General features: G+C 53.1%; 2 protein-coding genes across 2 annotated transcripts; one reads left to right on the top strand and one right to left on the bottom strand.

Annotated features, from left to right (window-relative positions):
- Positions 1-21: 21 nt before the first annotated feature.
- On the top strand, positions 22-15,082 carry BEST1 (bestrophin 1). Its single transcript, XM_047878652.1, has 11 exons — positions 22-160; positions 4,268-4,440; positions 5,858-5,952; positions 6,427-6,660; positions 7,232-7,386; positions 7,745-7,822; positions 8,352-8,504; positions 10,319-10,399; positions 10,696-10,847; positions 13,317-13,961; positions 14,949-15,082. The coding sequence occupies exons 1-11, from the start codon at positions 44-46 to the stop codon at positions 14,965-14,967; spliced, it is 1,902 nt and encodes a 633-aa protein (XP_047734608.1). The 5' UTR covers positions 22-43; the 3' UTR covers positions 14,968-15,082.
- A 342-nt stretch (positions 15,083-15,424) lies between these two features.
- Positions 15,425-18,288, bottom strand: FTH1 (ferritin heavy chain 1). The gene is made up of 4 exons (XM_047823746.1): positions 17,950-18,288; positions 16,276-16,422; positions 15,846-15,971; positions 15,425-15,751 (listed from the first exon to the last, which is right to left on the bottom strand). Exons 1-4 carry the CDS (start codon positions 18,061-18,063, stop codon positions 15,587-15,589), a joined length of 552 nt encoding a protein of 183 aa, XP_047679702.1. The 5' UTR covers positions 18,064-18,288; the 3' UTR covers positions 15,425-15,586.
- Between the last annotated feature and the right edge of the window lie 7,496 nt (positions 18,289-25,784).

Here is a 25,784-nt window from a genome sequence, read left to right as displayed (position 1 = left end):
ACCTCCCCCCATCTTCCCAGCTCTGCTTTGTCTGCCTCCGGAGATGGCTCTCCGCTGGTGGCCTCGAGAGCTATGGCTCTGCTGCGGTCAGCGTCTCTTCTGTGCGTCTCCTATCCCCCTGGACCTCCCTTTAACCCCAACAGAGACCACTACCCTAAGAGTAAGCCTCTGCCCCCACCCCACCCCCCAAAACTGACATCCACTAGAGAGGTGATGGCGGGTCATGAAAAAGCCACAGGATTCAAAATGAAAAGATCCAGATTTCAGCCCCAGCCTAGCCTTTTATAGCTGTGTGGCCTTGGACACAACAGGCCTTGAGCTTCAGGGTCCTCCTCTGTAAAATGTAGATAATAATACCCTACCGAACTGTCCCTCAGAAATGCCTCCGTGACTTTGCACGGACTTTTCCTTATATGTAATACCCCTCCGTCCTTCTCAGCTCCGGCGAACTCCTACCCATGCCTCAGGACCCGGCTGAAATGATCCCTTCCGTGTAACAGTTTCCCTGACCTCTGTGTCCCTGACACAGATACTAGGACTTGCCATTTTGTGTTAAAGTTATTGAAAAGTTTCCTTCGTTTTTATTTGACTATGAATTTTTGGACGCAGGAGGAATCGGATGAGGCTTGATTCCGGCATCAGAAATGGTTTGTTGGAGGACTACTTTGTGGGACAGAAAGCAGAAAAGGATGACCCTGACTGGGGTGGACTCCATCCTTGCAGGGGTCAATCCTGGGGCCCTTTGTCCAAGCACAGCGTGGGTCGATCAGTGCTTGCTGTAGCCTCTCTGTGTGCCTGAGATGCAGGCTTGGGGACATTTTCATGGCTGGGAGCCACTGGAAAAGACCCCGATTATGCCTAGGGTCTACCTGTCTTAGCACTGGGCTGGGGCCAGGAGCAGCTTCTCACCGGGTGTGTCTGTGGATATCCTGGGGCATCTGGGAGGGGAAGGAGGGGGGGCACAGCACTGTCAGCTGGTCCTGGTAGGACTTTTGGGATATCGGCAAGGAACCTGAAGTTCAGGGGAGAGAGAGAGCTCCGGTTGCCACGGTGTCTTCCGACTCTCTTTCATGGCTCTACAGCTGCTGGTCAGGGTGAAGGAGAAGAGGGAGCCTCCAGGGCCAGCTCCAGGGTCCCTACAGACCGCTCATCAGCCAACAGGGCTTCCGTGGCCGGAGCCAGCGAGTCAGGGGCGCCCTCCAGTGGCCATTATAGGGGAGGCAGGAACCTGAGCGCGCAAAAAGGGAGGTGTTTCATTCACTCCTTCAGCTAACGTTAAGTGAGCATGCCCGCGCCAGACGGGTGCTAGGCACATGTTTCAGTTCTAACTAAAAATATATTGAGCATCTGCTAAGTGGAGAGCTCTCCCTGGAGTGTAGATATTTCTGGGTGGGGGAAGACGGAATGCAAGGTAGGGAATTAACCCTTCCAGCAGTGATTCTCAACCCACGTTGTCCATTGGCCTTGCCTGAGGAACTTGAGAAAACATCAGGGTCTGGGGCCCGTCCACCCAACCGAATCTGCAGGGGTGGGCAGCCGGGCACGAGAACTAGGGGCCGGCAGGGGCCGGCAGCCGGGCACGAGAACCACTGGTTTGACTGAATCATCACCCATGTTCTCATTGCTGAGGTAGTGCTATTGTCCCATTTTCCAGACGAGGACGCTGAGGCTCAAGGGAAGGACAGCGATGGGAAAGATGTTTCCCACTGCACAGGCAGCATGTAGCAAATCGTCCTCGAAGAGACCACCCCCCCCCCCTCCTAATTGCAATGGCCTTGTTGTTTGCTGTGATTAGAAAAATACGCAAGGTGGTTGTGAAACGGTAAGTTTTCCCCGTAGGCGGGGAATTACAAGGGCGAAAGTGGTGCGCACAAAAGTCACCTGCAATCTCAGCATTGTGAACACTCAGGAGTATGTCAGAGAGAGGGAAAGAGAGACGAGGGAGAAAGGGATGGAGGGAGGAGAGGGGGGAGGGAGGGAAGGCGTGGATTGATTTTAAGGCTCGAGGTCATTTTGTAAATCAGGGCTTTCTTCAGACGTGGGCCAGCAGCGCTCTTAAGAAATGCAGCCCGCCCCTCCCCCACGACCCCCAACCCGGTCGCAGAATCGGACTCTGGAACAAGATCCCGAGAAGCTGCATGTTTCGTATACATTCCAGACCCTTCCTATGGCCACTCGCTGAAGACCAAAAGCCCCTGGGGCTTCCAGCTTTCACAAGAGGAGCCTGTCCTGGACAGCCATCATTTCCAGGGGCTTAGGGCCTTTGCGTATAGATTGATGTATTAAACTGTTTGGAAGCAGGTGCTGAGACGTTAACCAGCTGCCCTTGGGGACCTGGGTACATACCCCCATTTTGCGTGGGCTGGCTAAAAGCCAGCAACAAAAACACCGAGGCTGCTGCGTCATCCTTCACCAGGCCCAGCCCCCACACAGCAGCCTCCTACCCCAGCCTTCTTCCGTAGCTACGAACCAACCCACTAACTGGATTCTGCCAGCCAATCACAGCCCGAAAAGCCTATGATGTCACCATCAGCCAATCAGAGCTCCTCACCAGCATAGGAAGACCAATGTCACTCTTAAAAAGGTGATGAGGCCTAGAGCGAGGCCATCCTTTTTGGATAGGGACACTGAGGCCTAGGGAGATGCAGAGACCCACTGGGGTCAGCCACACGGGTGGCAGAGCCAGGACTGGAAGCCAGGACTTCGGACCATGGTCCAGTGTTCTTTCCACTGCCCTCCGTGCTGCCCAAACCCCGAAGGGCCTGGGCCGGGGCTCCCTCTCTCGTGTAGCTCTTGGCACCGGAGATGAGGACCAGGGCCCCGGCCCCACTCCCCACAGCTCTCCCTGCAAGACCTCAGCCGTTAGAAACAGATCCTTCAGTCTCTGGATTTGAGAGGCCAGAGAAAATGGCGGGATTGGGCCCATGGTGGAAGGGAGTTGCCCCAAATTCTAGCCCTGGTCTCAGCCCCCACAGCCCCCAGGAAGGAATTAGAGGGGCCCTGGCCAGGCTGTGCCGGCTGTTAATGTGCAGATTATGAGGAGGGGCCAAAACAAGGGCTCCTTTGTGGAGGCCCTGGATTAGGCAGTCAAGTGACCGCCTAACACACGCATGGGCAGGGCTGGTCCTGAAGCGTGGGCAGGGTCACTGGCCGCAGGACCCCCAAGAGTCCCATCGGTCCAGTGGCCAGAAATGTCGTGGGATTCCCTGAGAGGACTGGAGCTCCTCCTGTGAGTAGCGGTTGGCCCAGGCAGGCGGGGCCGGGGCTTTGAGGGCCCCTGGGGTAGATGGCTGTCCTTGCAACAGTGCGGGTGATGCGGACACATGGGCTGCACGTGTGCACGTGGGGGGGCGGGGGGGGGGCACCGGTGTGTGTGTGTGTGTGTGTGTGTGTGCAAAGTCTCTGAGGTGGGAATGAGTTTGGTGTGCACAAGGCACAAAGACAGCCACCCCAGCTGCATCAGAGTGAGTAGGGGGAGGGCAGGTGGCAGCCATTGCTTCGGGAAGTTTTTCCTGAGCACCTGCTATGAGAACACAGTGGGAGCTTCCATTCTAAGGCGGGAATAGGCAGACATCCAATTCAAGTATAACAAGAGAAATGCTATGGAGAAAAATCGATAAGATGAGGGGACAGAGAACCAGTGGCACTGGGAGGCTATCTCCAGGTAGAGTAGTTGGCGGCATCCTTTCTGAGCAGACGACCCGAAGTGGGAATGAGCCACACGGATTAGGAAGAGCATCCTCCAGGCACAAGGATTAGCAAGTGCAAAGGCCCTGGGGTCACTGATCAGTAAACATTATTTGAGCATCTCTACCAGCCAGACTCTGTTCTGGGCAGTGGGGACAGGGAAGTGGACAAGACCGACGAGGCCCCTCACCAGTCTTGGTCCAAAGTGGCTGAGGGTGCTTGGGGAGATAGTGAACAAGATGGGCTCAGGGGACCAAGCCCAATGTGTGGACTTGGCTATTGCTGTTGTCATTACCTCTGTCAGACAACTTAAGGGCACAGACCTATCTGTGTCTTCTCTGCCAAGGCTGTGGGCAGCTCTGGGCTCACTTCCCTGGCTTCCCATGTCCCACAGTCAAGAAGAGCCAAAAGGGCCTTTGAGGCCACCTCATCCCCCTCCCAGTGTCCAGACAGGAAAGCTGAGGCCCAGAGCAGGGAGGAGTCCTAGCTAACATCACTCATGATGCCCAGGCAAGTTCTGACCAAGACCCCTGCTCCCTGCCAGGCCCTCATCGGTGTCCCTCTCCTGTCTGTCTACTAGCGTGCCCCCCCGTGCTCAGTCATGACCGTCACCTACTCAAGCCAAGTGGCTAATGCCCGCTTAGGCTCCTTCTCCCGCCTGCTCCTGTGCTGGCGCGGCAGCATCTACAAGCTGATCTATGGCGAGTTCCTCATCTTCTTGCTCAGCTACTACATCATCCGTTTCATTTACAGGTGCAGGGGGACAGGCTGGGGTGGGGCCTGGGAGGGGTGCAGCTGGGGCTTGGAACAACTAGGGGGACGCTCTTACAGGACCAGAGTCCTATAAGGCTGACCTGAGCTCCTAGCCAAGCCCTGGGGGCTGGGGGCTGGGGGCTGGGGGCTGGGGGCTGGGGGTTGGGAGGACATAAAAGGAGTCAGACTGGGAGGGCAGCTCACGGCAGGCCAGGAGTATCTTTCTCCCAACTCAGGGACAAGCCCGGGAACCCAGGCCTTACCTGGTCCCACTCAGCCAGCCTGTTTTCCTGAGTCCCACACAAGCTCAATCCCAGACCATACTTTTTCCCCCTCCAATAAACATGTTTATTTAAACAATAAAATATAGGACAGACATAATCACAGAATATACGAAAGCATTTTGAGTGGAAAACAGCACTTATGACCGAAATGGATTGAAGGGCTCTTACATAGGGAAAGTTCTTGGATTAGTAATTACAGTGCCAATAACAAAGCACATTGATTTTCTTTGGTTGTTACTAGGCCATCAAGATCCTTTTTTAAGAAAAATTAGAGTTCATTTCTGAGAGTTTTAGGTTGATAGCAAAATTGAACAGAAGGTAGAGAGTTTCCATATTCTCCCTCGAACACACACAGCCTCCCCCACTATCAACGTCCCACGGCAAAGTGGCCTATGTGTTGTAATGGATGAACCCACACGGTCACATCATTGTCACCCAAAGTTCATAGTTTACACCAAGGTCCACACTCGGTGTTGTGCATTCTGTGGGTTTGGACAGATGCGCAATGATATGTATTCACCATTTTAGTATCATACACAGTAGTTTCACTGCCCTAAAAGTCCTCTGGGCTCCACCTATTCAACCCCCTCCCCCATCCATATTTTTATTAAAAATATTTTTTTAATGTTTATTTATTTTTGCGAGAGCATGCACACGCACACAAGGGGGGGGGGGCAGAGAGAGAGAAGGAGACACAGAATCCGAAGCAGGCTCCAGGCTCTGAGCTGTCAGCACCGAGCCTGATGTGGGGCTCAAACCCACGGACTGTGAGATCATGACACGAACGGAAGTCAGCCGCCCAACCGACTGAGCCACCCAGGCGTCTCACACGCTTTTTAAACACCAAATGCTATTTGAACCTGCTTGGGATCCTTTAAAAGGGGGTCAGTGGTGCCTGAAACTAACTCCTGGCGAGACCTTCCTATAGCTCACAGAAAACCTCCTGAGGGGGCCTCTTCCAGCCATGGAGCAGAGGCCCCCTTGGGGTTTGGGGTTGCCAGAGAAGACCGGGTTGGGCCAGTGAAAGGGGCAGGGAAGGGTGGGGGAGCAAAGCGGCAGTCACATTCCTACCCTAGGCCTGGGTGGACGTGGTACCTGTCTCAGTCATGTCTACACATCCCCCTCCCCCCCAGGATGGCCCTCACGGAGGAACAGCAGGTGATGTTTGAGAAACTGACTCTGTATTGCGACAGCTACATCCAGCTCATCCCCATTTCCTTCGTGCTGGGTGAGCTCCCCCTTCTGAACGTGGGGGTCCCAGGGGCTGCTCCAGGCTCCAGACGGGGACACTACGAGGAACTAGCTGGTGAAGGCCACTGGAATGTCAGTGCCTCTTGGCAGTTCACAGAAATGGGGGGACTGCCCCCAGACGGAATGAAGTTAGACATTAGGAAGGACGTCCTGCTGTTGGCACTCAAGACCCCAGTTTCTGAGGGCAGCCCTGACAGGGTCCCTGGAGCCTGTGCGCAGGAGGGGAGGGGTCTGGCAGATTTCTGGGTTAAGCGGGGGGCCTCTGGGAGCGAGAGCTTGGGGCTCTTGCGCCTTTCTGCGGCGATGGTCTTCCCCTGCTGAGTGCCTTCCAGGAGGGTTGGGGCTGGGCCCCGCTCCCATCACAAAGATGGAGAAACCAGGCGTCGCCCTTGTTTGGCTCTGGCCGCAGCCTGGGCCCTGGCCTCGCCCCCCTCCCCCTTCTCCTGCCCAGGCTTCTACGTGACGCTGGTCGTGACCCGCTGGTGGAACCAGTACGAGAACCTGCCATGGCCCGATCGCCTTATGAACCTGGTGTCGGGCTTGGTGGAGGGCAAGGACGAGCAAGGCCGGCTGCTGCGGCGCACGCTCATCCGCTACGCCAACCTGGGCAACGTACTGATCCTGCGCAGCGTCAGCGCCGCAGTCTACAAGCGCTTTCCCAGTTCCCAGCATCTGGTGAAAGCAGGTGGGCGGGGCCGGCGGGGCTGGCGGGGCGGGGGCAGGGCCGGTGGGTGGAGCCAGAGGCCTGCCTGCTGATGATCGGGTGGGGATGGGGTCGACACCTGGATCGAATTGGGCGGGGCGGAGTCAGGTGCGCGAAGGTGGGTGGGGCGAGGCCCGGGGAACCACGCGAGGAGAGGGTTTTGAGATATGGCTAAGGGACCCTTGAGGGATGAGAGAAGAGTGGGGACTGAGGGCCCGGAGTGGGGCTTTGGGAATCGGCAAGAAAGTACCGGTCTGCCTGCCTCTGTCCTTCCCCGTCCAGCTCTGCGGGTTTTCAGTCTCTGACCTTCCCTGGCCCTTACCTGAGCTGGTCCTCATTAAGAAGACAGACACTTCTCGCGTGCTCAGGCCAGAACAGCACATAGTAGGCACTCAGTAATTATTTGTTGAAAGAGGATGGCAAAGAAGCTCAAAGGTCCCAATGAACTTGGCCCTAAATCCTGGGCTTCGGCAAGGCCTGGCCTGGCCACCCCTGCCAGCCCATCCCTTCTGCAGGTTCCCCCACCTGCCGCCTTCTTAACTCCACCCCGCAGGCTTTATGACCCCCGCGGAACGCAAGCACTTAGAAAAGCTGAGCTTGCCGCACAACACGTTCTGGGTGCCCTGGGTGTGGTTTGCCAACCTGTCAATGAAGGCGTGGATCGGAGGTCGAATCCGGGACCCTGTCCTGCTCCAGAGCCTGTTGAACGTGAGCTTCCCGACACAGATGGGGCCGTTGCAGAGTGGGGACGGTTGTGCCCGAGGTTGCACAAAGTTTCGTACAAAGAGGAGGCTTGAGGGTCTTCCCAGAACCTGCCTTGAGATTGTAGGATTTTGTCCAACAGCATTCCACAACCCACCGTGGCCCCTGGCCCCCAGTTCCCTTCCCACTTCCTCTCTAGAGTGAGCCTCGGAGATCCTGGTTCCTTTTTGATAGATGAGGAGGCTGAGGCACAGAGAGGTTAAGGGAGCCGCCCATGACCACACAGCCAGGGCTGGACCATGAAGGTTTAAGCTTGGGAGAGCACACAGTGGGCAGAACCCCAACCCTCCCTCCTGCTCCCCAGGAGATGAACGTCTTGCGTACTCAGTGTGGACTCCTGTTTGCCTATGACTGGATCAGTATCCCACTGGTGTACACACAGGTGAGGACTAGGCCAGTGAAGCTGCCCATTTGGGAAACGAGGTGGGGGGTGCTGGTAGGACTTGGGGAAACAGCCTGTCATAGGAAGGGCTCACTTAGGGGCTACGAGGCTCCCCTGGAAGTTAGATCTGGACTTTGCGGGTCCTCTCCAGTGCCAAGTTGGAAGAGTCCGGGCTCCTGCCTGGTTCAGCCCAGCAGAGGCAGTGTGATCATCCCTACTTTATTTTATTTTATTTTTTATTTTTTTATTTATCTATTTTTTTAATAGGAAATTTATGGTCAGATTGGTTTCCATACAACGCCCAGCGCTCATCCCAACAGGTGCCCTCCTCAGTACCCATCACCCACCCTCCCCTCCCTCCCACCCCCCATCGACCCTCAGTTTGTCATCCCTGTTTTAGAGATCACAGAGACCCAGAGTCACTGGACTGCACAAGTCAGAGCAAGGTCTCGTTCTCCCAGCCTAGGGAGCTTCCTGACTTCAGGGCCTCCCCCAGCTCATTTCTGCTGCCACCTCCCTTTCCTCCCAGGTGGTGACCGTGGCGGTTTACAGCTTCTTCCTGGCTTGCTTGATCGGGCGGCAGTTTCTGAACCCGGCCAAGGCCTATCCTGGCCACGAGCTGGACCTCGTTGTGCCCGTTTTCACGTTCCTGCAGTTCTTTTTCTATGCTGGCTGGCTGAAGGTGAGATTCTCTGCCTCACAAGACCGGGTGAGGTCACGGCCAGGAGGTCCATGCTCAGCCAGGAAAGGAGAGTCTCAAATGTGGAAAGTGGGCTGCTGGGCCCCGCCCACCACCCTCTGGTCTCCTCCTTCCCCGTGTCTTAACATAGGAAGAAACTGAGACCCAGAGAAGAGCAGGACCCGCCAGAGGCCTGTGTCTGATCCCAGCGCTTCACCCGAGGCCTAGGGCATAGCCGGCAGGAAGAGACAGGGAAAGCTCAGTTGTCAAACCATTAGATGTCCCCTCAAGAGAACGTTCTCCAAACATCTGTCCGGAACAAGGGAAATGTATGGACTAAGATGGCAGTAGCTGACCCCACTGGCGAGGCAACTCCTCACCGTCCCCAGTGATGAGGCTCTGGTCCCAAATTTGTCCCCTCTGCTCAGTAAAGCAAAAGCCCTGATGTTAACTACCCTAGCCCCCATCCTTTCAAGGCAGATTAGCACCACCTCTCCTTACTCAAGAAATCTATCCAGGGCAGGAGGGGGAAGGTGTCTCATCCCCACCCCAAGTGGCTTTTCCAGGTTTTCCTCCCACTACACCCGGAGCTGTCCCTAACAGGAGTTCTGAACAGCACCATTTCCTCTCCATCTCTTTATCTTTCCTCTGTTTTTTGTTTTTTTAATTTTTTAACATTTATTTTTGAGAGACAGAGCAAGACAGAGCATGAGTGGGGGAGGGGCAGAGAGAGGCAGGGGCACAGAATGCAAAGCAGGCTCCAGACTCCGAGCTGTCAGCACAGAGCCCAACGCGGGGCTCGAACCCACGGACCGCGAGATCATGACCTGAGTCAGACACTCAACCGACTGAGCCACCCAGGCGCCCCAGATCTTCCCTTCATTTCTCACCCACCCTCTGTCTCTTCCTTTTTTCCTTTATTTTTTGGTAGCGGTGGTGATGGCACATTGCCTCCTCCCTCCCTCCTGTGCATGGTTTGCGTGCGCGCGCGCGCACACACACACACACACACACACACACACACACACAGCTATTCCTTCCCCATCCACACCCTCAGCCCCTCAGTCATCTTCGCTTCAAACCAGATCACACCCATTTTTCTGGTTGAAATTCCCCAGCGGCTTACGGGCTGTCCCTTGAACCCTTAGTGCAGCTCACCCCTACTGCGGGGCTTTGTCAGGGGACTTCACAGGTTAGTGCCAGGATTCATCCTGCCTGGGCCACCCGTTATTTGATCACAGCCTCAAGGTCTCTGTTGCGTTGAAAATAATGAATAGGGGCGCCTGGGTGGCGCAGTCGGTTAAGCGTCCGACTTCAGCCAGGTCACGATCTCGCGGCCCGTGAGTTCGAGCCCCGCGTCAGGCTCTGGGCTGATGGCTCAGAGCCTGGAGCCTGTTTCCGATTCTGTGTCTCCCTCTCTCTCTGCCCCTCCCCCGTTCATGCTCTGTCTCTCTCTGTCCCAAAAATAAATAAATGTTTAAAAAAAAAATAAAAAAAAAAAAAGAAAGAAAATAATGAATAAATGAGTGTTTGAAGACTGGAATGAGTAAATGAACGAACGCACAGAATTCTGGAACTCCGGGGAGCATATAGGTTTGGGAGGTACCAGTGATGACTGGTACTGAGTGACACAATGAAGGACAGCTCTTCCCTGAAGAGCTTCCCTAAAGGGAAGGACATACTGGCTCTGGAGATGGTGGTTAGGGAGGCCAGGCATCGAGGGGGGCGTGGGACTAGAAGGAACTGAAAGTTTAAGGCCAGGGAGCAGGCTGCAGGGAATCTACCTGAGGATTTCCAGAGCCTCACCTCTCCCCAAGGTGGCAGAGCAGCTCATCAACCCATTTGGAGAGGATGATGATGACTTTGAGACCAACTGGATTGTCGACAGGAGCCTGCAGGTATTTGGGGAGAGGGGGCGCCTATCCTGTGGTCCTTCCCTGAAAAGGCCAGGGAGGGGACCCACAGGTCTGCAGGAAGGCCTCACCGTGAACTGCCCCCTCCCAGCCAACCATTCATTCACAGGATTCTCACCCCAACTTCCGAGGCTGAAGATGGGCATCAGTCTCTCCATTTCACAAGTAGGGAAACTGAGGCCCAGAGAGAGGGAAGTGACCTCTCCAAGTCATCTAGCAAATTCAAGGTCCTGCTTGGGCTGACCTTTCTGCTGGATTTTCCTTCTGTGCCTGGCAACCAGGTGTCCCTGTTGGCTGTGGACGAGATGCACCAGGACCTGCCCCCAATGGAGCGGGATATGTACTGGAATGATCCAGAACCACAACCCCCCTATACAGCTGCTTCCGCCCAGTATCGTCGACCCTCCTTTTTAGGCTCTACCTTCAACATCAGGTGAGCAGTGCCCGGGACCACTTTGGTGAGTCGAAAAGCCCAAGTGCAAGGGCCTGCCTGAAAACTTAGAATAGCGCTGGTTAATACATACCGGATGTGTGCTAAGTGCTGGGAATTCTGCTAAGCTCTTTGTATAAACTCTCTTTTTCCTCCCAATGGTTTGGTACCTCCGGTTTTCAGGTGATTAAGCCCAAGTTCAGAGAGGTTAAGTGGGTTGTCCAGCCCAAGGTCACATAGTTAGCAAGTGATACACGTGGACCAGGTGTGTCTGCTTCTATCTCCACATCCTTACCTTGTACTGTTTAGTAATTCCTAAAGCTGTAAGGGATTTGAGGTACAGCCAGTCTAGGCCCCCCACGTCCAGAGCTGGAAACAGGCCCTGAGAAGAGAAGGCACTTACTCAAGGGCAGTCAGTGGTCAGTGATGCAGTTGGGATGTCAGAGCCTGGTTCCCAGCTCTGGTCCGGAACTACGTTTCCTGATAAGCCAGGGTGTTTGGAGGGGGAGTGAAAGCGGGGAGGGGGAGGAAGTGAGGGGAAGGACGGCAAGCATGTCCCCAGCAAGACGCTGGGTCATCACAGGTAACTTCTGGGCAGGCTCCGTGCTACAGAGCACAGGCCTCAGGTCACCCACCGCAGCCAGCCAGACTCCCCTGCACATGGGTCCTGTTTCCCTGATTCCGTCCGAATCCCTTCTAAGCTGCAGCAGGGTCACAGTGGGCTGAAGGGCCATCCCAGACAGCCCTCTCTCCCCAGTATGAGACTGGGGAGGACTTTATAGAGTCATCTGCACGTCAGGATCCAAACCATCAAGATTTTCTTCCACAGTATTAAGCATTGTTGTCTTTTTTTTTCTTCGAGAGGCTTTTTAAAGTTTATTTATTTTTGAGAGAGAGAGAAAGAGTAAGCACAAGCGAGACAGGGGCAGAGAGAGAGAGAGAGAGAGAGAGAGAGAGAGAGAGAGAATCCCAAGCAGGCTCTGCACAGATGGTGGGCCCCCGATGCGGGGCTCAAATTCACAAACCATGAGATCATGACCTGAGATGAAGTCGGGTGCTTAACCAGCTGAGCCACCCAGGTGCCCCAGCACTATTGTCTTTTAAAAACCATATATCTGGGGGCGCCTGGGTGGCTCAGTCGGTTGGGCAGCCGACTTCGGCTCAGGTCATGATCTCGCGGTCCGTGAGTTCGAGCCCCGCGTCGGGCTCTGTGCTGACAGCTCAGAGCCTGGAGCCCGTTTCAGATTCTGTGTCTCCCTCTCTCTGACCCTCCCCCGTTCATGCTCTGTCTCTCTCTGTCTCAAAAATAAATAAACGTTAAAAAAAATAAAAAAAATAAAAAAAAACCATATATCTGGGGCGTCTGGGTGGCTCAGTCAGTTAAGCATCTGACTTCAGTTCAGGTCATGATCTCACGGTTTGCAAGTTTGAGCCCCGCGTCGGGCTCTGTGCTGACAGCTCAGAGCCTTGGAGCCTGCTTCGGATTCTGTGTCTCCCTCTCTCTCTCTGCCCCTCCCCTGCTCGTGCTCTCTCAAAAATAAATGTTAATAAATAAATAAATTAATTAATTATTGACATAAAAATAAAAACCAAATATCCTCTTTAGCCATAATTAGAAATAGCGAGAGTCTCTAGTAGGTGTGAGGAAGGTTTGAAAAAGTGATCACATGAAGGCTGGAGGCTTGCTTGGGTCAGAAACATTTCTGGAAGTTGCTTTTGAATTCCATGTGGTCTGTACTCTGGCAGCTGAAGGTTGGGTGGAGGACAGAGAATAGTAATACATAGACCTTGTCTGCAAGGAACACACAATTCAGTGAGGGGACTCAAACCCAAGGCCCAAACTCTGGATACAAGGTACAAAGTACCAGGTGCCTGGGGGACACGGAACATAGAACAAGAGACCACCTTTGGCCTGGGAGGTGGCCTCCAGCTGGACCCGGAGCTGGGCCTTGAAGCGTGGGGAGAATGTGGACACGAGCGAGGGCAGGCCACACTCTGGGATAGGCGGGCTCTTTCCTGCAGAGCAAAGGCCTTGGGCTTCCAGAAAGCCAGACTTCTTTGTGGATACGCTGCTCCGCAGTTACAACCGTGAACCCCCAGCCTGCCCAGAGTCACTCCTGGGCCTCATGTGACTGACCAGACCTGGGGAGCAGTATTCTGCTCGCCTGGAGTGAGGGATGCTCACGAGAAGACGGAGATGAAGACAGAGCCCTTAAGTGCCAGGCTGGGGGGGGGGGGCAAGGAGGGGTTAGTCAACACGGGCAAGAGGGAGGCACACAACAGTGAGGGGAGCTGGGCCTGGAAGGATTCACAGGGCAGTAGAGGATGGGTCGGGAGAGAGGTGAGTCCAGGCATAGTGAGAAACACTGTGTGTCTTTGGCTTTGGGCCATAGAGAGGGAAAAGAGGGGGTGAAGGAGAAGTCAAGTCAGGCTTTGGTCCTTGTCCACTGCTCAACCGAGTCTCCTTTACAGTCTGCATAAGGAAGACATGGGGTTTCAGGCAAATCCAGAAGAGGAGGAGGACCCTCAAACTGGCATCATTGGCCGCTTCCTAGGGCTACAGTCCCACAACCACCATCCCCCCAGGACGAACTCAAAGACCAAACTACTGCGACCCAAGAAAGAAGGCCTTCTCCAAGAGGGCCAGCCCAAGAAACTCGGGAGTGCCAGACAGCACTCTAGGACCCAGGAAGGCGGCAAGCCTTGGAAGATTGAGGAGGAGGATGATGCTTTCGAGACTGCTGCACTATACGGGAGGTCAGGCTACCACAGTGCCCCCCAGACACCCCTCAGCCACACCCCTATGTTCTTCCCACCTGGGAAGTCAGCACCCTCAGGCCTTCGCAGAGTCTCAGGCACAGACAGCGCTGTCAAAGACCAGAGCCTACAGCCTGTGACTCCTGACAGAGAGAACAGTTTTGAACTGCTCTCAGATGGCGTCGGGTCCTCAACGGAGAACCCACAATTGGGTCACATGAAGAAGAAAACCGTTGAGTTTAACCTGACCGACATGTCGGAGACCTCGGAACATCTCAGAGAATCACATTTGGACCAGTCAAGCAACATAGAGATAATACTCAGAAGTCATGGAGATCCCTACTGGGCCTTGGAAGACAGGTCTGTTCTCTACCTTAACCAGGTCACTTCACCTCCTGCCCTCCCCACACTCCCACCCACATGGGGGGAAGCCCCACCAGCTTCCCTTGCTGTGAGCCTACCCTTCCTTCCGCCATTTTTCCTACGGTTCCCTCACTGCCAGAGCATGCTGGACTCACACCTTGCATTGCCTTGGGGCACACACCTGGCCACCTCAGCAAGGGCCCTAGTTAAGTGCTGAGGGCTTTTGCTCATTTCACCCAAGAGGCTGATACCACCAGGAAGAGTCCCACCAGGCCAGGCTTAGGTGGGCATGTTATCCCTGGAGCTCACTTTTGGAGGAGCAGACCCAAAACCATGAGGCAGAGCTAGGGACTCTAGGCGGTAACCTAAGAACTCCACTCACTACCCAGCCTCAGCTGGGTGACCGCATATGAACACTCCCCCACAACCCTTCAGTGATCCTGGAAAGTATTACACCCCTGGGAACTGGTAGATGGTCAAGGTGAGGGTGGCCAGGTCCCTTGGGGTATCTTACTGCTTTGGGGAACTCATCAGGACTTCTGAACTTCTACGTGCTCTTCATGCTGCCTCGGGGGTCCATCCAAAGCTGTCAAAACCCCAGCAGGTGTTTCCCTACATTCAGGATTTCACCCATTAGACCCACCCTACCCCACCCCCAATCATGATGTGGGAAGCGGAACTTCCTATTTCTAGATTCTCAAGCAGTAACTTCCGGGTCAGAATGCACACTTTGTGATTAAAAGCCTGAAAAGGGCTACCATCCGTTTTGTTTCTAGCCAGACAGAAACTTACCAATCACCGTGGCTTGTTTGGGAAAGGACATTAATGTAGTTGTTAGCAAGGAGATGGTTCTGTGGTCTCCTGACCCTACTCACTGGCGTTGTGTAGTTCAGATGTCCCAACCTTTGCCACACTACGCAACTAGTTTTAACAACGAGGTGGAGATCTTCCGTACTCATGTTGACTTTCTTCAATTTTCTCTAGGGATGAAGCACACTCTTAGCCTGTTTCCCCGAGAGGGACACTTCACCGGCCTGGTCCTACCTGCATGTACACCAGCGGGACACTGATCCAGTCGTAGCCATATAGCTGTCCACACTGAAGCATACGTTCGTATGACAGCCTGAATTAAATGGTTAGCTTAATGGGTAACAAAATCAGTAGTTTCAGGACTACTTAAGCCTTTAAGTGCCTTTTGTACATAAAAATTGTGAAAGCTAGACCGAATCACCGGAAAACATGTAATTCAAAACATCAAATTCAGCATCCGGAGTCCTTACGTCCTGTCTGAATTCCACACCCCCAACCTTGACATCTTTCCCAAACTAAAGAGTTTAGTAAATACAAATCCTCCTAGGCATTTCATTTGGTTACCGTGGTTGAACTGCAGCACTCACAGATTTTGCACAGAGGACCTAGATCCAATTCTAGCCCATCTCAACTACTCAAAAGACAACAGCTGGGTACCAAATTACTTTATTTGAAGGAATGGTACAAATGAAAGAAGTTAAGTAGATGTTTTGGTACAACTTCTAGAAAAGGGAAAGGTAACCCCAACACGCATGCACTGCCTCGGTGACCAGGGAAGTCACCCGTGTGGCGATGGGAAGACAGCCTAAGGCTTAGCTCTCATTATCACTGTTTCCCAAGGTGTGCTTGTCAAAGAGATACTCTGCCATGCCAGATTCGGGAGCCCCCATCTTGCGCAGGTTGGTTACGTGGTCACCCAGTTCTTTGATGGACTTCACCTGCTCATTCAGATAATGCGTCTCAATGAAGTCACACAACTAGAAAACAGAAATGGGGAAGAACGTTATTGGTAAGCTTTGCCAGGAGAGGCAGACGGTTCCCTCCATGGGCTCCCCGGCTGTCAGTACTCACATGGGGGTCGTTTTTGTCAGTGGCCAGTTTGTGCAGTTCCAGTAGTGACTGATTCACACTCTTTTCCAAGTGTAACGCACACTCCATCGCATTCAGCCCGTTCTCCCAATCGTCACGGTCTGGTTTCTGAACGAGAGGAGGTCAGGTCAACGCACCTGCAGCCTCTACCAGCCCACAAGTCAGCAAGCACCTCAAACGTGCGCTTCACAAGGGGCATCCAAGTTTCTCCTGCAACAGCTTCCAACTTAACACCCTCGCCCACTACTCTTTGCTGCCTTTAGCTTAGATGGTTAAGCCTAAAAAAAGCACAAAATCCCGAAGCTGCCTCGTTTTACCAGGGCAACTGCTAGCTTCCGAGTGATTCCTGACACCCGAGGACTGCTAGGTAGCTTACTTAGGAGGCATGGCACCTCTAGGATCTTTCGTTCACCTTGATATCCTGAAGGAAGATTCGGCCACCTCGCTGGTTCTGCAGCTTCATCAGCTTCTCAGCATGTTCCCTCTCCTCATGAGATTGGTGAAGAAAATATTTGGCAAAGTTCTTCAAAGCCACATCATCACGGTCAAAATAGTAAGACTGAAAGGGGAACATCAATGTTAGGCTAAGGAGTCCCAAGAAAGGCACTCTGCTGGCCTAAGTCTGTCTTTCTCAAAGCGCAGCAAGAAAGGGATCTGTGCTGAAGGAGACTGGGGGCAGGTTGTGTTCCTGGAATGAACACAACAGTAATTATTGTGTCTTTATTTGGTCCTTGAAATTGAAAGTTCACTACAAGGAACCTTTAGAATATCATGGAATTGCCCCCAGCATGGAATTTCTTAAGGCTCTGTATTAGTGCAAAGTTCTTCCGCCCAATGTCCAATTTGATTGGAGAGGGTGTGGGAGTATTTACCCTGTACAAATAGTGCCTTCTCTCTCTACTCCCTGGTTAACCCCTGTCAGAACATGAACTTGCCAGCTTACAGCAGCCTGTAAAATTTCTAAATTTAACAAATTTCTAAAATTAACCCATTAGGGATGGTGAGCTGTGGGCAATGCTAATGTATACAAATACATTGCCAGCAGAAAGCAAAAAAAAAAAAAAAAAAAAAAAAAGCAAAACAAAAACCCTGAATACAAATATGTTGCCAGCAGAAAACAAAACAAAAACAAAAAAAAACCCGATGCAGTTTTAGACACTTGCTGTATTCAGGTATTCCTCAAATGGCACGGCAGTCATGGAAATCCAGGCCTGTTTTCAAATGCATCTGGAACATGTCTATTCTTGGATAATTTGCACAATCATAAGACAATTCTAAGTAAAACTCCCACCACCTCGCCTCAAAACCAGGATTTTGGAAAACGGAGCCCACTGATTGGCGCATGGAAAAATTCTTTGCCCAGTTACTGGTGGTGTACTTTATCCGAAAACCACGGGTTCAGTTAGAGGGCCACAACTCTCAGGCACCAAAAAGATAAGGAATTAAGTATCCAGGCAAAAGGACGGATGACTAAGACAACTGTGTCCTCGCAACGGGAGATTTCCGCGCTTCGATTCAAGTGGGACCCAGAGATAAGCACAACAGAGGGGTGGCGACGGCTGCTCCAGAGTGGTCAGCCTACAGGAGATAAGCCACTTAGCACCAGACCACCCCCGCCCCTCCCGGCCGTTGCTATCCGACACCATTACCCAGCAGGCTCAGCCATACCCGAAGGTGGGGGGGGGGGCGGTGGGGGTGGGGAGAGGATGGGGGCTGGACCACTTCGCCTGTTACCCAAGCCAAAGGACGACCTCAGGATCACGTGATCGACGCAGGGGAAGGGACGGAAAGGCCAAAACCACCTTCCTCGCTGCAGGATCGTACTGGTCGCAACCGTGGCTGACGCCAGGGTTTCAGCAAACCAGGCTCTCTTCAGATATAGAGGGGGTGCGCGGAGGCGGCCCTGCCAGGGGACACTCGGAAAGGGCGAACTCGCCAGAATGTCTGCGCAAGTCCCGGGAGACCTCGAGCAACGTCCATTTTCTTGCAGGGCGCGCGCGGAGGCGGGAGAGGCCGCCCGTTAGCCACACCCCCGCCCCGCCCCGCCCCGCCGCCCGCGACCCGGAGAAGCCGCGCCCGCGCTCACCATGGACAGGTAGACGTAGGAGGCGTAGAGCTCCAGGTTGATCTGGCGGTTGATGGCGGCCTCCGAGTCCTGGTGGTAGTTCTGGCGCACCTGCGAGGGGGACGCGGTCGTCATGGCGGCGGCTGAGGAGAGGCGGCGGCGGCGGGCGGTGGCGGCGCTGGAGCGGCGGCGGGAGCCTTGGGGCGGTCCGAGGGCGCTGTGAGGAGATGGCGGAGGGCTGGCTCTGGGCGGCCGGCCGGAGGGGGGGTGGTCGAGCGCCGGGTTCCGTCCAAGCACTGTTGAAGCAGGAAACCGCGGCGACTCTCGGCAGACTGTGGCGCAGATGGCCGCGGCCCCGCACTTATAGCGGGATCGGGCGTCAGGCCCGCTCGGGCCAATCAAGCCGCCCGCCCGCCGGGACAGGCCCCGCCTCTTCCGGTGGGCGCGCGGCCCCGCCCCTGGGGCCCTGGGGGAGGGCGGCGCCGCCGGGGGAGGCCGCGCGTGTCCCGCCGCGCGTGGGGCCGGAGGCGTCCTTGCGCTGGGCCGCGCCTTTGGTGCAATTGTGGGGAAGACGTGCGGAAGGGCAGGAAGCCCAGCTCGGAGCCCGGGGCCCAGGGCGTCCCGGGTCCCGGAGCCGACGGAAAGCGCCCCTGGCTCCCGGGGCGTCGGGGCGATTCCTGAGGCCCTGGGCGGGCTCCCCGAGGCTCTTGGCCAAGGGCACGTTACAAATCCGAGCGGTAGGGCCCCAGTTAACCACACTCGAGGCGACTTCCTCGTCATGCAAATTGGGAAACTGGAAACATAGGCCCTAGGAGGCCGTGTGAGTCAGAGATGTGGCTGGGATAAGGCTGGCTTTCTCTTCCTCAAGGTCTAGCAAGGAGCAAACCGCAGGCCTCGGCCCGTCCCTGGTTGTCCCCCGCCCTTCCGACCCCGTCCGCCTTTTGCCGAAAGCAAATATGGCTCCTCCTGCAGCTTCTACAACAAAGGCTGGGCGGGCTGTTTCCCGAGAGGCATGGACAGGGCCTTCCCCAGGGAGTCCTGGCGGGGTGGGCCGCCTGGGCTTCCGAGAAAATCCAGAGGACGATTTTCTTTTCTAAAGAAAAGACAGGAGAAGCCGCTTGGATCTGGAGACGAAGCCATGAGGCCATTTTGAGATGGCCTCTTTTATGGGCCCCACTTACAGGAGACATCTCCTGGGGTTACCCTTGGAGAGAAGCCGGTGAATGACCTGCGTGACAGGTGCAAGGAACCCTGGAAGGGCAGGGCTACTGGGTGTGGCTTGCAGCTGTGTCCCAGGCACAAGTAGGTGTGGATTCGGGGATGGCAGAAATGGAGTTAGGCCCGGGCTCCTGTCTTCCAGATTCCCAGTCCGCTGGCTTCGAGGTTCACTGTTCTTAACCGGGTTCCTTCAACGCAAGTGGGAGACCTATCCAAGACCCCTTTCGGGGTGCTCACAGACATGAGACTGGAAACTGAACTCCCCAACCTTAAAAAGGGAAGGAGCTCTACTAAAAAAAGAAGTTGCTGATGGAATTACTGTGATTTCTCTTTCTTGGGTCTTTGCTACACTCCTTTCAAAATGAACGAGCACATGTTACTTTCAGGAAGAAAATTTTAGTGGGGCTAGAACTACAAAAAATAATAAGCAGAAGGCTGCTGGGAGAGCATAGACAAGGGGTGCCTTAGCGTGTCTGGGATAGGAGATCAGGGCAGGCTTCCCAAGGGAAGTGACAGTTGAGCTAAGTTTGAAGAAAAAGCTAGAAAGAAGGTGGAGTGGAGGGAGGGAGGGAGGGAGATGGGGAAGGGAATTCCAAGCGGGGAGAACAGCATATGCAAAGGTGTGGAAATGGATGGCCTAATCAAGGTACCTTAAGAAAGTGTTGGCCTGGAAGATAGAGTCTATGTTGGAGAATTCTGGAAGGCTGATAGAGGGTCAAGGTGGGGACAGGCTGTGGGCCATAAAAAGGGGTTAAATTCTATCCTGGGCGATCTGGAGACACTAAAGGGTTTCTAAGCAGGGAGATACTACATTAGTTTTATTTTTGGAAATCTTATACTGAATCCATAGAAAAGCTCTCCTATATTAGCAGTAAACAGCAGTTAGAAAATGTTACAAGAAAAAAGTATTTTTAACTTACACTGGCAACAGAAGCTTAAAGTACCTAGGAATAAAGTGAACAGGAAGTATACGAAGAGAATTAGAAATGTTTGCTGCTGGCCAGAAAAGAAAACCTGCATAAAGGAAGAAACACCATGGATAGCCAACCTCAGTTTTGTGAAGACGTCATTTGTCCCCCATGGAAACCTATAGATTCAATGCAATTTCTGTAAAACTCCATGGTACATTTTGGAACTTGACGAAATGATCCTAAATTTGGAAGAATGCATGTGGAGAATAGCTGATAAGCATTTGTCGGAAAAAAGGTTCTGAGGGTTTGCCCTCAGGGCCCGATTTGCCCTCTGATATTTAAAAAGTACTATATAAAGTCGTCTAAGCAGTTGGTACCGGCTCAGGAAGCGATGATCTATCAGTGTTAACAGTCCTATTCGGGTACTTATGGGAACTTCGTAGATGCCGAAGTGACCTTTCAAATTTGGGGAGAAAGAATGGGTTCAACAAATGATGTTGAAACAATGGAGAGTCATATGAAAAAAAAATGACTCATTGTATTTCAAAATGTGTTCCAGACAGATTAAAGATCCAAGCCTTTAAAAAACAAAAACACCCATGAAGTTACTAAACGAATATCTAGGAGATTATCTTTTAAAATTCTGGAGTAGGGAGTGTTCTTTTGAGGTTGTAAAAAGCCATAAAGGGGCAGTTGGCAGATTGACTACTTAAAAAAAATGAAAAGTTGGATGGCTGAAGAGGTCCAGTGACACAGAGAGCAGGTGACAGACTCAGACACGTGGGAGAGTGGCACCTGGCCGCCACGAGACAATGCGGAGGACGATCAACGATGAGATTGTGCCAAATAAAAACGGCCAGTGTCTTCAGAAGAGAAAGAATCTGCCAAAGAGAAAATCGATGACACTCCCAATTCCTGTAAGAGCTCCAAATTGTTGCAACAAGTTTGCAAACCTGAAAGTTACTACAACTACCTTGGTGATCAGCTGCACTTGATTACAGGAAGAAGGAATTTAGGACAGACTTGGCCTATTTGCAAGAGGAACAGAGAGAATCCAAAATTTCTGGGACTTGTGGTATTGAAGCTAGAACTGTTTGTCTTTTTCAACCAGTAAAAAATAAAATGGAGAAATACTTTGAGTAGCAAATGCTGATTAAGGTGAATCCTCAGGACAGTGACCAAAATCAAGGACATGGCTCACACAGAGTTTGTGAAAATGAATTAAAATTGTTCCGGGCCACCTGGGTGGCTCAGTGGGTTAAGCGTCTGACTTCGGCTCACGTCATGATCTCAGGGTTCGTGGGTTTGAGCCCCGTGTTGTGGGCTCTGTGCTGACAGCTCAGAGCCTGGAGCCTGCTTTGGATTCTGTGTCTCCCTCTTTCTCTGCCCCTCCCCCGCTCACACTCTGTCTCTCTCAAAAATAAATATTAAAAAATTTAAAAATAATAAAATAAAATAAAATTGTTCCTAGTAAGTCCTTTCAGTTGTACAGAGCACTCAAGGAAAAAGAACAGAGGGTATGGTCCTACAAAAACTTGGTAAGTCCAAAATACATGTAGTTACATCTTTGAGGGAGGCATACCTAGAAGAAAAATTGTGGGTATAGCTATAGGAATATGGAACAGGCTGGAATCAAGTAGATAAAAAGCCAACAAAACTGTTTTTTCTTTGCAAAAACGAGTGATTTAATTTTTTAAATTACAATAAAATGCACAGAATCTTACATGCTTGATTAAGGGCCACTGTTGACCCTTGAATCCAGCTGAAACAAGATACAGAAGATTTCCATTATCCTAGAAGTTCCTTTGTATCCCTTTCCAGACGTTTTCTCCGTGCCCCCCAAGACAACCAGCTTCTGACATTCTTCAATATTGATTGACTTCGCACGTTCTAGAATTTCACATCAATGGAATCATAAAACAACAAGCTGTAAGGCAAAAGATGCCATAAACCAAGTTAAAAATACAAATGACAGGGGCGCCTGGGTGGCTCAGTCAGTTAAGCTTCCGACTTCGGCTCAGTTCATGATCTCACGGTTCTTGAGTTCAAGCCCCACGTTGGGCTCGATGCTGACATCTCAGAGCCTGGAACCTGCTTCAGATTCTGTGTCTCCTTCTCTTTCTGTCCCTCCCCACTCGCACTCTGTCTCTCTCTGAAAAATAAATATAAAAAAAAATACAAATGACAAATTGAGTTGATATTTGTAGCTTGGTTAAGTAGTGACAACGAATAACTAAAGTATAGAATACTTGTGTGTATGATTATATGTCATGCACGCATAAGTCACTTTTTGCTTATCTTTCCTGCTGGATACTGTAAGCTCCTGGAGGGCAGGGTTGTTTCTGCCTTCATCCTGCACTTTCAGCATTTTGCAAGACGCTTGTTACTAGGTGCTCTGTATCCGTCGAGCAAACAGAAGACGGCTGCAGGATTGAATGCGGAGGGTGGATTACAGTCAGGCAAGAGGGCTGGTTACTGGTTGGGAGGGAACAGCCCTGGTTCTCAGCAGAGGAGACAGCAAGAAGATGTGAGATATGAGGGGGACAGAATAGACAGGACGAGGTGGCTGATTGGTAGTGCGAAGGGTGGAAGTAAGGAGTGGGGGGGTGGGCAAGAGAGCTCCCAGCCCCTAGGAGCTGGGTGAGTGTGGGACGAAATGCAGGTTGGAGGGAAGGCAAGCTTGCTTTTGGACCCTGGGTGCTGACTTTCGGGGCCCCCAGGACATCCAGGCGGACAGACCCGGCATGACATTGGACCCACCTGAAGGAAGTCGGTCTATTGCAGAAAGTAGGTTTCAATAATGAGTATTGGCTCTGTGCTCAGATAAAAACACAGTTGCAGTCATGAGGGAGAGCTTTGACTGTGGTAAGCCATTGGGAGAGGCTGGCTGGGAAGAATGAAAGGGAAATCTTGTGCTGGGCTGAGTGTGTGTGTGTGTGTGTGTGTGTGTGTGTGTGTGTGTGTGTGTGTGTGTGTTTGCTTGCCATTCCCCACCTTCTGGGAACCCTGAGTGTTAGAACTGCCATTTCCAAGCCTCTAGATTCTTTCAAAGCTGCGACCTGCCCTCTGGACCTTTGCTGACCAGGATTTCGCCTCCCTGCCCCTCCAGCCCCAGCTCCTCGTGACTTGGAGGAGGCGGGGCGTTTGGCTGGCCTCCCGGGACAGCCACCTCTTGGGGCTGGGAGCGGCGGGAGGGAGGGCAAGCCAGAGAAGAGCCGGGCTAGTTTTTTTTGTTGTTGTCGTTGCTTTTGTTTTTATTTTTTCTGGAAGACACTGGCTTATTCCAGAACTGGAGGGGGAAGAGGCGGGGTGGGGGGGTGGGGGTGCAGGGGGTGGGGTTGTGGTCGACAACTGCTGTCCCACCGTGACTCAGCACTCTGCTGGTCTGGAGGGTTTGAGCTTTGACTCCAAAAGTGCTTTGTCATCGAGGGGCGGGAAAGACTAGGAGGCTTGGAGGGCTGTAGCTTCACTATGAGGAGTGAGTGGGTAACACCCCCATCTTCGAATGTGGCTCGTTGCCTAGGCTCGACTAACAACGAAGGGATCTGGATCACCCAGCCAAGGAACGGGGCTAGTGGTAATCACTTTTCCTACCTGTTTCTTCCTCAGCGCCGTCCCACCCCACAGTGAGGCCTCTCCCTTCTAGGGACTGTCACCCTAGGATTACAGTTTAGGACTCCACAGCTGGAAAGTCATAAGACACTTGCAACATTAAGGCTGTGAAAAGACTTGGGAGTTTCCACCGTCACCATGTTTTACAAATAAAGAGGTGAGAGACCTGTAGGAGGCCAGGCTTGCCCAAGGCCATGGTCACTGGCAGAAACACAAGCTGAAAACGTAGACCAGGACACAAGGTGGAATACAGCGTGGTCGTTAAAAACAACGATAAACTTGTTGCTAGAATGTGTATATCGCGTGATGTGTATGTGAAAAAGCGGAGCCCCAGGTAGTTGGTGCAAAGGTGAGGACGCTGAAGAAAAATCCCAGGGCTGGAAACCTTGGTGGGGACCGGGAGGGACTGGGTTGATGTTTTAAGTGAACAGCTAACGTCTCAAGTGTCTGGGATTAACCCCGAGGTTCAGGAAAGTGAAGTGTGCAGGAAGTTGGAGTTCGGAAACTTCAAAACTGGAAAGAATGACACCGAGGCGGATTCCGGTACATTTCTAGACGATGCAGCCGCGATTCGGAGAACTTGGCCTTAACACACTTCTTGAAAACCCAGAGGCAGTGTAGACTCAAAGTCTAGGGGCTCCGGATCCCCCCTTTCCAAGAGGTTAAGGCCAAAGCCATGACCTGGGATGTTGAGGATGATTGAGCGTGGAAGGCCCCCGTATTTAAGGCAACTCAGGGCTTCCTGCCTCTGTGGGAGCTCCCGCTGGGAGAGCCCAGCACACCATGTCTCTCTGGGGACCTTATCCCTCGGGCCCTGGCTGTTGTTTGCTTGTCTACCTTCCCACTGGACTTTGAGCTGCGTGTTACATTGTGTCCCCAGACCCCAGCACAGCCCAGGAGCCCTTCCATTTCTAGCAGCTTGCAGCCCTGGAGATCTCTTCTAGAATCATCATGCCCAGTGGAGAGCTGGCCTCTGCCTTTGGACTGGAGGCCTTTGGAGGTCAAGGATCTTGCCTTTGATGATGTCCTTCTAAAAGACCCCATGACTATCTGCCCTTGGAGATACCTTGGAGAGGTCACCTGGCTTTTCTGAACTTTATTGCCTGTATTTATTTACGGTATCTGGAGCCAGCCCTCCCCCGTGCTACCCTGGCTGCCCCCTCCCCCACTGTGGGTGTCCTCATCGTCACAATTCATACTACGCCCCATGGCCTGGTACCCAGCTCCGTGGCGTTCCCATGTTACCCAGTCTGAGCTCAGTCACGCCCCTGCCCCCACACTGCCTCCACCAGTAGGAGAGGTGGCAGGTGGGGAGCAGTGCCAGTGGGCTTAGAAGGAGGGAAAGAGAAGGGTGAGGCACTCGCTTTGGCAGGGGCCGGGCAGAGAGGGCTGGGAGCACCTCCATTGGGAAAACCGACGCTTGTGACGTCCTCGGTCTTTCACGGTGTCCACGCTTTGCCTATAGCTGGAGGTGTCTTCTGATGCCGGTTGGGGAGAGGAGGCCCCAGTCATCTGGGCCAGGCTCCTTGTTTCCTGCCTGTGTGTGCTCCCACCTGTGGCCTTGCCCCTCTTGTCTCTTTTCTGCCCCTCCCAACTTTATGAAAGGCTCCCCAAGGGTTCTCCACTGCCCTGGGGGCTGGGGGGTGGGGGAGAAGTGTGACTTTTCCACCCAAAACGAACATAACATTGTGGGTCAACTATACCTCAATTAAAAACAAGGAAAGAGTGGGGGTGCCTGGGTGGCTCAGTCGGTTAGGCATCCGACTCTTGATCTCAACTCAGGTCGTGATCTCAGGGTCATGAGTTAAAGCCCCCGCATTGGGCTCTGCGCTGGGCTCGAAGCCTACTTTAAAAGAAGAACACAAGTGTGACTCTTCTGTGTGTCCCGAGGCCCTGCCCGCTGCCCAGCACTCCCCTCCGGGACCTCCTCTCCAGCCCTTCCCCGCGGCCCAGCAGTGATGCCCTCATACCTGGAGAACTTGGCACAGCCAGTCCCTTTGCCCTGAACTTTCTGCCTGAAAAACGACCCAGTCTTCAGAAGCCAGCTCACATATCCTCTGAGAGGCTTCCCTCCCTCCCCTCTGCAGAGTGGAGAATGTCCATTCTCGGACAACT

This window comes from Prionailurus viverrinus, chromosome D1, assembly GCF_022837055.1.
Source record: "Prionailurus viverrinus isolate Anna chromosome D1, UM_Priviv_1.0, whole genome shotgun sequence".
Taxonomy (NCBI): domain Eukaryota; kingdom Metazoa; phylum Chordata; class Mammalia; order Carnivora; family Felidae; genus Prionailurus; species Prionailurus viverrinus.
Note: the sequence above shows the minus strand (reverse complement) of the source record. Positions and strands in the feature narration are given on the sequence as shown.